The 12,500-nt window shown below is 51.8% G+C and overlaps 1 protein-coding gene across 1 annotated transcript in view; it reads right to left on the bottom strand.

The window, feature by feature from the left end:
* Positions 1 to 12,500, bottom strand: part of LOC115531571 (ankyrin-3) — a 106,206-nt gene that overhangs the window by 13,713 nt on the left and 79,993 nt on the right. The window contains exons 4-9 of the mRNA XM_030340923.1: positions 11,974 to 12,319; positions 11,671 to 11,814; positions 11,227 to 11,349; positions 10,647 to 10,673; positions 10,023 to 10,104; positions 2,621 to 8,836 (exon numbers count right to left, since the gene is read on the bottom strand). Coding sequence (XP_030196783.1) covers positions 2,621 to 8,836; positions 10,023 to 10,104; positions 10,647 to 10,673; positions 11,227 to 11,349; positions 11,671 to 11,814; positions 11,974 to 12,319 — 6,938 coding nt within the window. The remainder of the gene's footprint in view (positions 1 to 2,620; positions 8,837 to 10,022; positions 10,105 to 10,646; positions 10,674 to 11,226; positions 11,350 to 11,670; positions 11,815 to 11,973; positions 12,320 to 12,500) is intronic.

The following is a 12,500-nucleotide window of genomic DNA, read 5'->3' as shown; positions in this document are numbered from 1 at the left end:
GTCCTTGCCTCCTGGAGTACCACGCTGAAATGCCAAAAGTCTCTTAAGATCACTGTCCCAGTCCTCTGTTCTGGCCGGATCATCACCTCTGATCGGGGGACCTTTCAGCTTCATTAAGAGGCTGATGTAATAGGGCCGATGTCCAGTGGGAACGGGTCCCCCTTCCAGAAAGCAGAAGGGACTCCTCTGGGTTTACCATGGGAGCTCTGGGATGTGAAAGGCCAGAACAGCTAAATAAAAACTAACATTATAATTCTTAAAAAAACACATTGAAAGTTTGAAAGAAGTAGAAGTACAAGAGGGAAGGACTATGAGAGTTCTGAGTCTGTATCAGCATCACTCACTAGGACACGGTACCATCAGGCAACGACTAGTAAAAACAATTCATCAATCTTAAATCACACATAATCCAGCTGAATTCAACGGTTAGGAAGCGTCTTTAGGATACAATGCCACATGCAGCTGGCTTATGTGGGATTTATAGTTTATTCTAATGAATTGTTTTCACAGTGTTCTCAGAGAGATCAAATCCACCAGATGTACAAAACACACACTACGAACCAGTCCGGTGGACCTGAGCAAACACAACACAGTCCCACACGTTGGGGTTCCCCTACACGTCTGAACCCAGCCGTCCGAGGACCAGGGCTTGGTGCCGTGTGACGGCGCAGTCAGTGGATGCAAGGCCTGTTTGGTGGCGGGTGAAGGTGGGCATGCGTGCGAGACCCTCCAGTAGTCATGGAACTAATCCTGAGGTGAGCCTACTGAGTGTACCTGCTCCTCTTCCTCAAGCTAAGCCACACGTCGGCAGAGGTCTAAGTACAGTCCATCTGCTGACTGGTGCTCTCCCTAGTTTGATGATTAAACAGCAGTCTTAAGTTAAGTTAAGTTAGCCTTATCTACTGAAACTCGTCTCAACCAAAGTAAGGTCCCTCAACCAAGCACGTTTAGTACGTGAAGACGTGCCTTCAGTGTTCTGCTCTCCACCCTAGCATCTCTCTCTCACAGAAAACGCCACAGAGGACAAGACCGACAGGAAGAGGAAGTGACATCTACACATCACGCCACACAAAGCACCACGACAGCTGCATGCAACTTGAATAGGAGGTAGAAGAAGACGAAGAATAAGGAGAATGTTGTTTATAAAGAGTTTACAAACTATTCTGGTTCTCTGCGGCAGGAGCCACTCTGGGCTCCTCAACCTGTGCCCCCTCCTCCATCAGCTCCTCCTGAGCTCCATGAGATGGCCTACGCTTCCTCCTGCTGCTCCTCCACGCAGCCTCAGCTCTCACACCTCTAGTGGGGTGTGATGGTGTGGTGGTGGTGGTGGTGCTGGTGGTGCTGGTGGTGCTGGTGGTGCTGGTGGTGGGAGTGGTCGTGTTGGAGGCAGTGGTGGTGGAGGTAGGAGAAGATTTGGAAATGCTAGAGAGTTGTGAGCAGGAGGTGTCTCTGGATGAGCTGCCCACCTCGTCCTGATTGGTCAGTGTGTTCCTCCTCCCCCCTGTCTGAGCGCCCACCGGGGGGGCGGTATAAGTGGTCTTTCCTACCCGGCAACTAGTGGTGGATTTGATTTTGGAACTGTGTGACCCCTGGGTGCTCAGCGTCCGGTTGACACCACACCGGTCTCTCCCTGGGTTGTGTTTGGGTTTATTAGCCTCTGCTACCTTCGTGTCCCCTAACGCAGATCTCGACCGGACTCGTTTATGATCGGTTAAAGCCTGTTTCTTTTCTTTTAAAACTGGAATTCTAGATTTGTTATTTCTACCCTGATGAGGGTCGAATCGTTCTCGACTCTCACATTTAACACTAACGCTGCTCGTTTCCTTTAGCTTATCTTTCCCTAGCGGTTGAAAGCCATTGCATAGTTTTAAGCTACGTTCGCTAACAGGTAGCCTGGATTTGCATACGTGTTGTGAGACCACCAGGGGTCCAGAGACTATCGCTGCGTTCGAAGCTGACCTACTGTCCCGGTCTGAGACCAAGGTAAACAGGAGGCTGTCTGCTGGAGCCTTAGAGGACGGGAGGCCGCTGCCTCCGTTACTGGTACTGCTGCTCCCTGAATAGGGCTTTGTGCTGTAGAGTGATGTGGAGGACAAGACATCCGTACTCTGGTTATGAGTGCCCTGGAGTTCCTCCTGGGCCGATGTGCCTAACTGAGTGCCAGAGTTATTATTATATACCATACCTGACGACCAGTTATGAGAATAATCATCAGTAATTCCAGTTTCACAACCACTGGAATCAGAGTAATATGATTCTACAGAGTAATAATTATCTACCAGGGATCCTGAGGAACTATAATTAGGTTGTTCAAAAGTGCTTGTTTGGTCATTTGAACCTCCGCTCACATCGCCTACATTTGGTGTCTGATCTGGGGGGGATTTAGGACCCGTTTTAAAGGTTGAGACTTTAGAGTGGTCTGACTGTGAGCATGTGTTGGCCCCTCCCTTAGCATTGGACCGGTCCAAGCGGACGGTGGTGGACTGCATGGAGACCTGTGGCGATGTGAAGAGATGTGTGGGATGCTGTGTGCTGACATGATGTCCTACTGTCTGTTGTGCGTACACCTCTGCCTCTGAATCCCTGACCCTGTACCTGCCCGCGGAACAGGGATGCTCACCAATCTGAAAGAACTGGAGCCTCTCCTCCACCATGTCCCTCTTGCTCATGTCAATCGCACCGCTGCGTGTCATCTCAAACATTTTCCCTTCATGGAAGGGGAAGGGGTTCGGCTCGCTTGTCGGCGTGCTATCGTCGGTGGGCGTTCGCGCGGGGGTGGTGTCAGGCGTGGTGTTCTGTGAGTGTTCGTCGGCGGCCAGTCCGAAAGGCTTGGGCTCGTCGTTGATGTCTCTGGGCTCCGCCATGTCCACCACCACGTCCTCCTCGCCTTTGGAAGGCCAGGGGTCAAAGTCCAGCCCTTTGGTCGCCACCGTCTTGAACGTGGAGTTAAATTCTTCCTCGAGTTTATAGCTAAAGTAAGTGTCAGAGAAGCCCTCTTTGTCCGCGGGCTTCTTCTCCGCGTCTTCACAAACGTCCTCGGTCTTCTCCCCAACCGAGGGGGAGCCGTTCTGAGAGTCATTCTTTACAATTTCCTCTGGAGATTTCTCCTCCTCGATGGCTTCTAGTTTGGTGGGGGGGAAGGACCTGTCTGTGGAGCGGAAGGATTCGGTCGCCCAGACGTCCCTCCTGCTGTCCGGGAGGCCGAACAGCCGAGAGTCTGCCTGCTCACACAGACCGTCGTCCTCGTCCTGGAGCTCGTACCCGTCCAGCGAGTCGATCTCCGTGGCGTCCGTGTCATGGGAGAACTCAGCGGTGGTGGCGATGGAGCAGTCTGTGATCGACTGGTCGTTCCCGTTCTGTTCACCATCACCCTCTTCTCCCTCTTTGCCATTTAAACCATCGGAACCGTAGGAGCCGTTGGTTCCCTCGGTTCCACCGTTGGGTTCTTTGTTGTTCCCATTTTTGTCCTGTTTTTTGGGTTTGGAACCCACCTTGACCTTCTCCTCTTCAGGGAGGGTTGAATGCTTATAAGGTACAGGCTGGAAGACTGACACGTCGTCCCCGTCATCCTCAGCATTTGATTGGCTGTCATCAGCATCTGTGAGCACGGGGGTGGGCGGCTGGATGCGTATGATTGGCTCAGTCAGTAGATGCCTATCATGCTCTTCCTGCAAGTTCACCTCCATCATCTCCGTCTCAGTTCCTGAAGAGTTACAGGAACCTTTCCTCTCTACATCTGACTGTTCAGAGGCTGAATCGAGAGGGGGAGGAGGTGGAAACTCTATATATGCAACACCTTTGTCTTTAGATACAGTTTGCTGCTCTTGCTCTGTCTTGTACTCATTTGCGTTGTCTGATGTATCATGCTGGTTTAAATAAGATTCAGATTCTGTCTGATTGTCTATCGCTTTCTTTTGCTCCTGATTAGAATTATAAACATCAGCTTGATTGGCTTCAACGGTTTTACTATCTGGTTTTCTTGGTAAGGCCTCTTTAAAAGAGAAACTAGATTTGCAGTGGTCTTCCTCTGAATCCTCAGAAACCTCCATTATAGGGCTAGTATTCCCTGGTAAAAAGTCTCCGAAGCAATCGGGGGTCCTGGCTGTGAGGTCGTAGCTCACCTCCTCAGAGCTGGGGGTCTCTGGAGTGAGCGGACTCTTCCCAGAGCTGTCCATGAAGGAGACCTGCTCTAGGGTGTCATCGTCAGGGCTGATGGGGCTGAGGGCCATGCAGGACTTCTGTTTTACCGTGTAAAGCCCTCCCTTCGCCTCTCTTTCTGCTTGTCTGCCCAACTGGACACCTGCATAAACTGGGAGGGTTTCGATGCCCTTGAAGTTCTCTTTGGTCGTTGAAGTCATCGGGGGGCCGATGATCTTTTCTAGTGTTTCTGCAGGACTTGGAAGCTTATTTGAGTTGGAGTCTCTGGGGGCATTATCTAAAATCTCAAATGTGTTGTTAGTAAGATGTTCATCCAGTAGGGGCAGGGTTGTCTCAGGGCCCGTCTCTATTCTGCTCTTAGCTAATGTTGGTATCTGGGACGGTTTGGTTACAGTTAGTTTCTTTTGAAGATCACTATCAGCTGGGGAGGAGACTGCTCGAATAGGAATCTGAGATTCTGACTTTTGTCTTATGTTTTGGTTGACCGGTTTTTCGCTGTCTTTTCTTAATACCTCAGCCTCAACCTTTTTAGAGACACTTCCAACTTTTGTGTATTGGTGGGGCTTTTGAGCTTCATGGTAATTCTCGTTTTTAGTGTCATATGTGGCAGTTGGTAATACCAGAGCTTTCTTATCTTTAATTTCTTTAAGTTGCTGATAAGCGACATTGTCTTTGCCTTTACATATAGATTTGTCAGTTTCAGCATCACTCATTTTTCTTTTCAGGGATGCGTCTGAAACGTTGGACCGCTTGTCCTCTATTGGTTTCAGGGTGGGAGATGTTGCCTTACTGATTTCCCTGGTAGTAGGTGGGCTACTGTCCCCTGAGACTTCAGATGCCTTGGTGGTCCGGCCTGCTCCTGATAGCTGGTAGACAGGAAGTTTGCTCACCGAGGGTTTGGGCTGCACTGGGGGAGGGATCTTTGCTGCACTAGGCTGACTTTGTTTCTGAGCCTCAGCTTCAAACTTCATTCTCACAGAGCTGACCTTCGATGTGGATTTACCCGCCACCGGAGACGACGGAGCGGGCTCGCTGATCTTACTAGGGGGTTTAACTGTACTCTCACTGAGGCGTGAAAAGACACTTGGCTCCGGACTGCTGGGTAAACTAGAGCCATTCCTGTCACTTGAAGCGTTGCTACCGGACATCTTGCTCACAAACGGCTCCCTGACATCGCTTTTACTCCAGCCCTCTCCTGCCGGGAGCTTGTGTTGGCTCCTCTCAGGACTGCTGCCGGCCGAGCTGGGCCCAGAGTGAGCGCCCTGCCCGGACCTCCTCATAGGTTTCTTCTCAGGGGACTGAAGTTCATCATTAAGCTTCTCTGTTTTGTCACGGAAGAACTGTGACACTTCACTCAGTTTCTCCTCAGCTTCCTTCACAGTCTTGTCCACTCTGTCCTCATAGAGCAGGTTGTCTCTGCTCCTATCATGCTTATCTTCTGTGAACCGCATCCACACGGCGTGTTTGGGGCTGCCCTGATCTGTTGAATAATGCAGCACAGTAACTTTATCAAACTGAGCCTGTTCCTCTCTGTTGGAGGAAAACTTCCCTGATTTAGGAGACCCTTCTTTTGGGGTCCTGGAGGAAAACTGCTTTTTGGGGCTTCCCTGCTGTTGACTCATGGCCTCTGCGCTGCCATGGGTTTGGTCGGCCGTCATGGCTGAATCCTCTGTGTCTGAGGGTGATTGTGAAGATGGGTCTAGTTTCTCTGAATGAAGCATTTTCTCTGCAAACCTGTAGGACTCCCCTCTGATTTCTGACAGCTCATCATCACAGTATTCTATGGAATTCTGGCTCAGAAGCTTCAGAGCTTTGTACGAGTCGTCTGCCATCAGTTGAGCAGAGCTTGGGCGGCTGTCTTCTTCATGCGACAGTGGGGTGTTCACACGAGAGGTTTCCAGGAAGGAAGGCAAGGCTTCCTCTGCGGTCAGCTCCTCCTCTTCCTGTTGGTCATAATCACTGAGCTCCCTGATGCCGCGGTCGCCTTTGTAAGCGTAGAGCTCTGGGTGCTTCTTGCTCCCTCTGATGATGACCTCGGTCGGCTCCGTGGCGCTGTGGCCCTTTCCTATGTGAACCTCTATAATCCTCTCCACCTTCTGTTTGGATTTAGTGTCTTTGTCAAGAAACCGTGGAGTGAGTTCATCTCCTTTGACAGAATCCTGGCTGGCTTTGTGTTCAAAAAGGCCCGCCAGGTCTTTCGATGGATCTCTACCTGACTGAAATGCCTTCATGATGTCTCGAACGGACATCGACTCCTCCATCATGTCTGCTCCTTCAGCTATCTGGGGCTGGTGATAGACCATTCTAGTAGTGGTCGTGATGTGAGTTTCCTCTTTTAGGCACATGCTTTTGCTCATCATTGAGTCCTCCTCTGACATATTGACCTGAAGGGCTTTGACCCTATCCGTGAGGGGGCTCGGAGAGGCCATGTCTGACTCCATACGGGGGTAAGCCGTCGCAGCTTCCTCCACCAGCAAAGGCTCACAGAGGTCATCTGGCTGCTCGTAGCTCCTGATGTGGACCTCTGTTCTGGTCTCAGTGACGCAGGGGGGGATGGGGGAGTCGGCGAACAGGGGCTTCGGACCGGTGCTCTCTGCGCTCTGAGGCGCAGAAGGCGTCTTCTCACTCCTGGTCTCGAAGCCACTGTCTGACAGGGGGCTCTTATCCTGCTCGTGGGACAGGTCCTCAGGGGACTCCAGGGGCGCGTCCGCCGTCTGGTAGGACTCTGCCAGTTTACTGAGGTCTTTCTCTGAGGGCGAGGTGCGCATTCCCGACCCAGGCGGAGGCATCTTCAGCTTGTGGTCCTGTAAGGACATGGCCGGCTTCAGAACGCGCTTCTGTTTTTCTTCTATCTTTGCTTCCTCCTCCAGCCTACTTCTGACCTCTGCCATTTTAGACAAAGAGCTAGCGCCAATGTCATTGGCTAGGTAATCTATTACCCTAGACAAGTCAAAGTCTCTGACTGGCACAGACTGGGGCCTGACTGGTTGAGTGTTTGCATCAAAAGGAGGATTGTACTCTGGCAGAGAGCATCTCTGTGCTTCCTCAATCTCCCCATTAGAGAATTCCTCCCACTCATCGGCCAAACCTCTCTTTTTAGTGGCCCTTGCTTTACCTTCCATTAAAATATCTGTTTGTAATATTTGACTGACTTTCACTAAATCCTCCTTGACCTTTTCCACTAAAGTGTACGGCTCCTCATCCTCTAACCTCATTTCTTTGGGGGTTCCGCTGTGAGACGTCTGCACGGTTTTAGCCGCTGTATGTGTGTCTGTCTGCAGGATGGCGGTCATACGCATCAGATCCTCCTTCATGTTCGCTACGTCCCTCAGTATGTCCTGGTTGGACGTTGCCGTCGTGTGGATGACCGGCGGCGTGATGAACGGAGGGGACTTCAGCTGAGAGTTGATTTTAGACGAGGTGACACAGGAAGTCAGAGACGACGAGGGCATGCCGGCATGGGAAGGACCGGGCAGGGACATTTTGAGGGAGCCTGGTCCTGGTTTGACGGGGGAGTCGGGCAGCACGTTGACGAGGGAGTACACTGGTACGGTCATGCTACTGGAGTACACTGGTACCGCCGTGCTACTGGAGGACGCTGGCAAGCTGGCATTTGCAGATCTATAGGAGCCGTAAGCAGAGCTGGAGGCTGCAGATCTATGTGTGGAGGACATGGATTTGAGAGTGCCGTAGCCTGAGGCGGAGCACGAGTTTATGGCTTCGTTTATGGCTGCACTGGCGCTGGAGGTTGCCGCCTGGGTGGTGGCCTGGATTCTGTCCTGGAGGCTGCTACTCCTGTCGGAGAAGAGGCGTGAGGAAGGCGAGGATGGCGAGGAGGAAGACGATGGGAACTTTACGGGTGATTGGGATCCATTCAGAGTGGAGAAATCTGAGCAGGCGATTGTGGTCTGTCCGGTTGAGAGAGAGGAGACTGTAGATCGCCCTCCATGGGACGCTAGGGTTGAGTCGACAGAGCTTTGCATTAAGGACAAACTGGAGATGGATTTAGCAGCAGAGAGAGACGTCGACAATGCGTCTGTTGTATGCGTGGAACCTAGGACAGATTTAAAAGGGAGACCAGAATTGTACATGTTCACAGACGTCTTTGGAGACGTTGGCGTGCTGTGCGCGGCCAGCGATCTGTCGACCACAGAGCCGCTGGCAGAGGCGTGCACTGGGGAAGTCCTCGAAGTGTAAGCGGAAGCAAGACTTTTGATAGAGGCCGGGTCGGTGGCCTGTTTGCTCGGGCAGCCAGAGGACACCAGGCTGGCAGACCCCTGCACAGGGAACTGTCCCTGCTGGACCACTGTCTTGATGGGTGACGCCATAGTTCTATAAGTCCGAATGGGGGAGGAGGATGCTACTTCACTGGGGGACTGAACCGGGGAGGTGATGTACGGGACCGGGGGAGGGGCTCCCAGGAGGGTTCTGATGGACGCTGGGGAGATGGGGCAGGGGGAGGACAGGGGCCAGCAGGACTTCAGTGGAGAAGAACCTGGCGAGCCTGTTGGCGAAGCGCCACGGGGCCCGGGGCCCCCCAGTCCGACGAGCCGCGTTTGACCAGGGACGGTAATAGGAGCAGTCGACCACGCGGAGAAAGGTCGGGTTGGAAAGACAGGTTTGTGAGGGTGACCAGCAGGCAGTGTTCTCGCTGCTGCTCCGCGCTCAACCGCGCTCTCTTCACATGGAAGAACCAAAAGAACAGGAGGAGATGGAACAAAACGCCAACAGAACACGGAGTAAAAAGGCAACAGAAAATGATGTTGGGAAAGAGGAAGGGAGAAAAAGTGACAAGGAGAGAAGACCAGAGAGGGAAGAATTGGTCAGTGAGGCGTCCTGGCATCAAGGAAAGTAAGAACAATAGTTTAGGTGCCGAAATGGGAAATGTTAGCATGAAATGGACTGGTTCTATGTGATCCACGTTGAACTAATTACCCAAGACAGCAACAGAAATGTATAAGAAGCCAAAGAAATATTGTCAAAGGACAATGAAAGGACCGACAAATGGCAAAAAATGGCAAGACAAAACACAACAAGATAACACAAAAGACTGTTCTCCTTTATGTTCTGATGTGCTACTAGCTAGCACATGGGCTCTTGTGTCAATCTCCTTATGACAGTGCCTTTTATCTGTTTGCTCTGAAAAGATAGAAAGTTTCCCCAAAGAGAATTTGGACTCTCTAATCAAATGGAGCCGTCGGCAACAGAAGCCATTCCATTGCTCCTTTAATCCAACAAACAGAAGTAGATAATACTAGTAAAGCTAGTTCCAAGACTGTTTTTGGGTCCATTATCTGGTCCCGGTTCGACTACCCTTGGTGACAAGCAGTGGAAGAGTCATAAAAAGAGCCGAACGTGAGACTTCTCCTCATGCATCTAACCGGAAAATAAAACAGAGTCATCGAGCCAAAAATCATAAAGTAAATCAAATGTTTCAACAGAAGGGAAAGCAGGATACAAAAGGAAAACCATCTTACTTTGATTTCTTCTCAAATGCATGTTCACATTATGTCAATCAATCAAAGCAACATGTTCATATGATGGACTCATATGTGGTAAAACAACCAAGCCAAACCTCTCAGGAACACAACTCAGTGGGCAAGCACTGCACAGAAAACCTTGAATCGTACAAAACCCATGCAAAACCATATCCAATGTGGTACACAAGCATGGGGAGTAAATGTGCTACTTAGGGTGAGAATATGCATTGATTACACACGGAATCGAGCTATCTCTATATTAATCACGCCAGATATAGGGTTAATCAACGGATTACAGATTTACTAAGAAAGTTTCCAAACATTGTTTTCATTAGGATTGGTAGCGTCTCCGGAAAGCTTTGTTAGTGAAAATGTCCGACTCACTCAGTGCAGGCGGGGCCAGATAGCTGTAGCGCTTACGTAAGGCTAGGGAGGCAAAGGTATGGCGTCTCTCGGGCTTTTCGTTCTGCAACAATAACAACACAAACACCTCTCAGAGACTGGCCGCCATCTTGGGTACTTTCTGGTCAGTTAGCCACCAATTGATTCTTACCGATCAAAACAATTGAAACTTATTATTTTACTGTAAGCTACCTTCACAATGACAGGCCGCTGCAAATCACAAAATTATATGAACTATATATTTAATAATCGTTATGGCACCCTGTTATGATCAATACAAATATTATTAATACATAAAACCACAATAATATCATATAACAAGTTATATTAAGGTTAAAAGGGACCAAAGTGAGAGTCCAACTCTATACTTTACAGGTAACTTAAGTCTAACTTAGTTCTATCACAGGCTTGCATTTGGCAGAGCGGAGCTGAAACCTGTCTGATACACCATGCAAAGCGGGACTCAGGAACTTCTCTCTGAAGACAGAAGCTCTGGTGGTCCTGATAGCAGAGGGAGAAGGTAAGGCTATGGAGAGGACAGCCGGCCTGTGGACCGTCCCAGAGTCTAGCGAGAGGGCAGCGAATGAGGGGAAGCAAGTGGATTACCTCATCCTCGGGATCTGATTCCATTTCCTGGTTCCCAAGATGCATTGCAGAAACAGGGTCAAGTAACATAATGGAGAGCAGGGAGAAAGGAAGATCAGGGTGTGAAGAGGAGCGACAGCAACAAACAGGGAAAAGAAAAGCCACATCAAAGCCAGCGAACAAGGGAAGGACAAATGGAACAGAGAGGACCACATGAAGACAAGCCACACGCAGCCAGAGAATCAACCAAAAGCTCTTTGTAGGACGCCCCGCTCCCACCCCCCCCTCCCTAAAAAGCCAAAAGCATGATGCCCAAATTCAACTCAATTTGGAAGACAGCTTCAAAGAAAATACTAGAGCCGCCCAAACTTAGACCACCGTTGAAGGGTCCAGCGGAGAGAGTCTCCAAACAGATAAAAGACACAGTGGCCGCAGTTTGGCCGGAGATTTTCTCCCCGAGGCTCCTCAGGGGGTTAGCCTGCGGCGCTAGCGGGGGTTAGCCTGTGGCGCTAGCGGGGGTTAGCCGGCGGCGCTAGCGGCCGTGGAGATGGGCGTGGTCGCGAGGTGAGGACAGGTGACGGTGGTGCTGCGCCGGCCTTACCTTCTTGAGCGGGGGCAGCGTGATGTTGAGGTTGCAGACGGCGGTGGGCGCGAGGCCCTTGGTGCCCCGGGACTCCTTGAGGAACGAGAGGCGGCCGCAAGGCTCCTGGCCGTTGTCCCGCACCTACGGAACCAAGGGGCTTAGTGGGAGCAATGGGAACACTGGGAACCAAGGATCTGGACTTAGTGGGAACACTGGGAACACTGGGTCTGGACTTAGTGGGAACACTGGGTCTGGACTTAGTGGGAACACTGGGAACACTGGGTCTGGACTTAGTGGGAACACTGGTTCTGGACTTAGTGGGAACACTGGGAACACTGGGTCTGGACTTAGTGGGAACACTGGGAACACTGGGTCTGGACTAAGTGGGAACACTGGTTTGGGTTCCTAAGGGAGACCCTCCAGGTTCCCCAGGTTCTCCAGGTTCTCCAGGCTCCCCGGTACCTTGACGCAGAAGGGCAGGCGGTTCTCCTTGAAGGCGTAGAAGTTGAGGACCAGCTGCTGGCCCGCCTTGGTCAGCGGTGCCAGGTTGCCGTAGCAATCCACGAAGACGGGACGCCCCTCCAGGACCTGGCAGAGGAGGCAGAGTCAGGCACCCTGCTGGGCTCAGAGTCAGGCACCCTGCTGGGCTCAGAGTCAGACACCCTGCTGGGCTCAGAGTCAGACACCCTGCTGGGCTCAGAGTCAGACACCCTGCTGGGCTCAGAGTCAGACACCCTGCTGGGCTGAGGGGACAGAGTCAGGCACCCTGCTGGGCTCAGAGTCAGAGTCAGGCACCCTGCTGGGCTCAGAGTCAGAGTCAGGCACCCTGCTGGGCTCAGAGTCAGAGTCAGACACCCTGCTGGGCTCAGAGTCAGACACCCTGCTGGGCTCAGAGTCAGACACCCTGCTGGGCTGAGGGGACAGAGTCAGGCACCCTGCTGGGCTCAGAGTCAGAGTCAGACACCCTGAGGGCTCAGAGTCAGAGTCAGACACCCTGCTGGGCTCAGAGTCAGGCACCCTGCTGGACGCAGAGTCAGAGTCAGGCACCCTGCTGGGCTCAGAGTCAGAGTCAGACACCCTGCTGGGCTCAGAGTCAGAGTCAGACACCCTGCTGGGCTCAGAGTCAGACACCCTGAGGGCTCAGAGTCAGAGTCAGACACCCTGCTGGGCTCAGAGTCAGACACCCTGAGGGCTCAGAGTCAGAGTCAGACACCCTGCTGGGCTCAGAGTCAGGCACCCTGCTGGACGCAGAGTCAGAGTCAGGCACCCTGCTGGGCTCAGAGTCAGAGTCA

Source organism: Gadus morhua, chromosome 18 (assembly GCF_902167405.1).
Source record: "Gadus morhua chromosome 18, gadMor3.0, whole genome shotgun sequence".
Taxonomy (NCBI): Eukaryota; Metazoa; Chordata; class Actinopteri; order Gadiformes; family Gadidae; genus Gadus; species Gadus morhua.
Note: the sequence above shows the minus strand (reverse complement) of the source record. Positions and strands in the feature narration are given on the sequence as shown.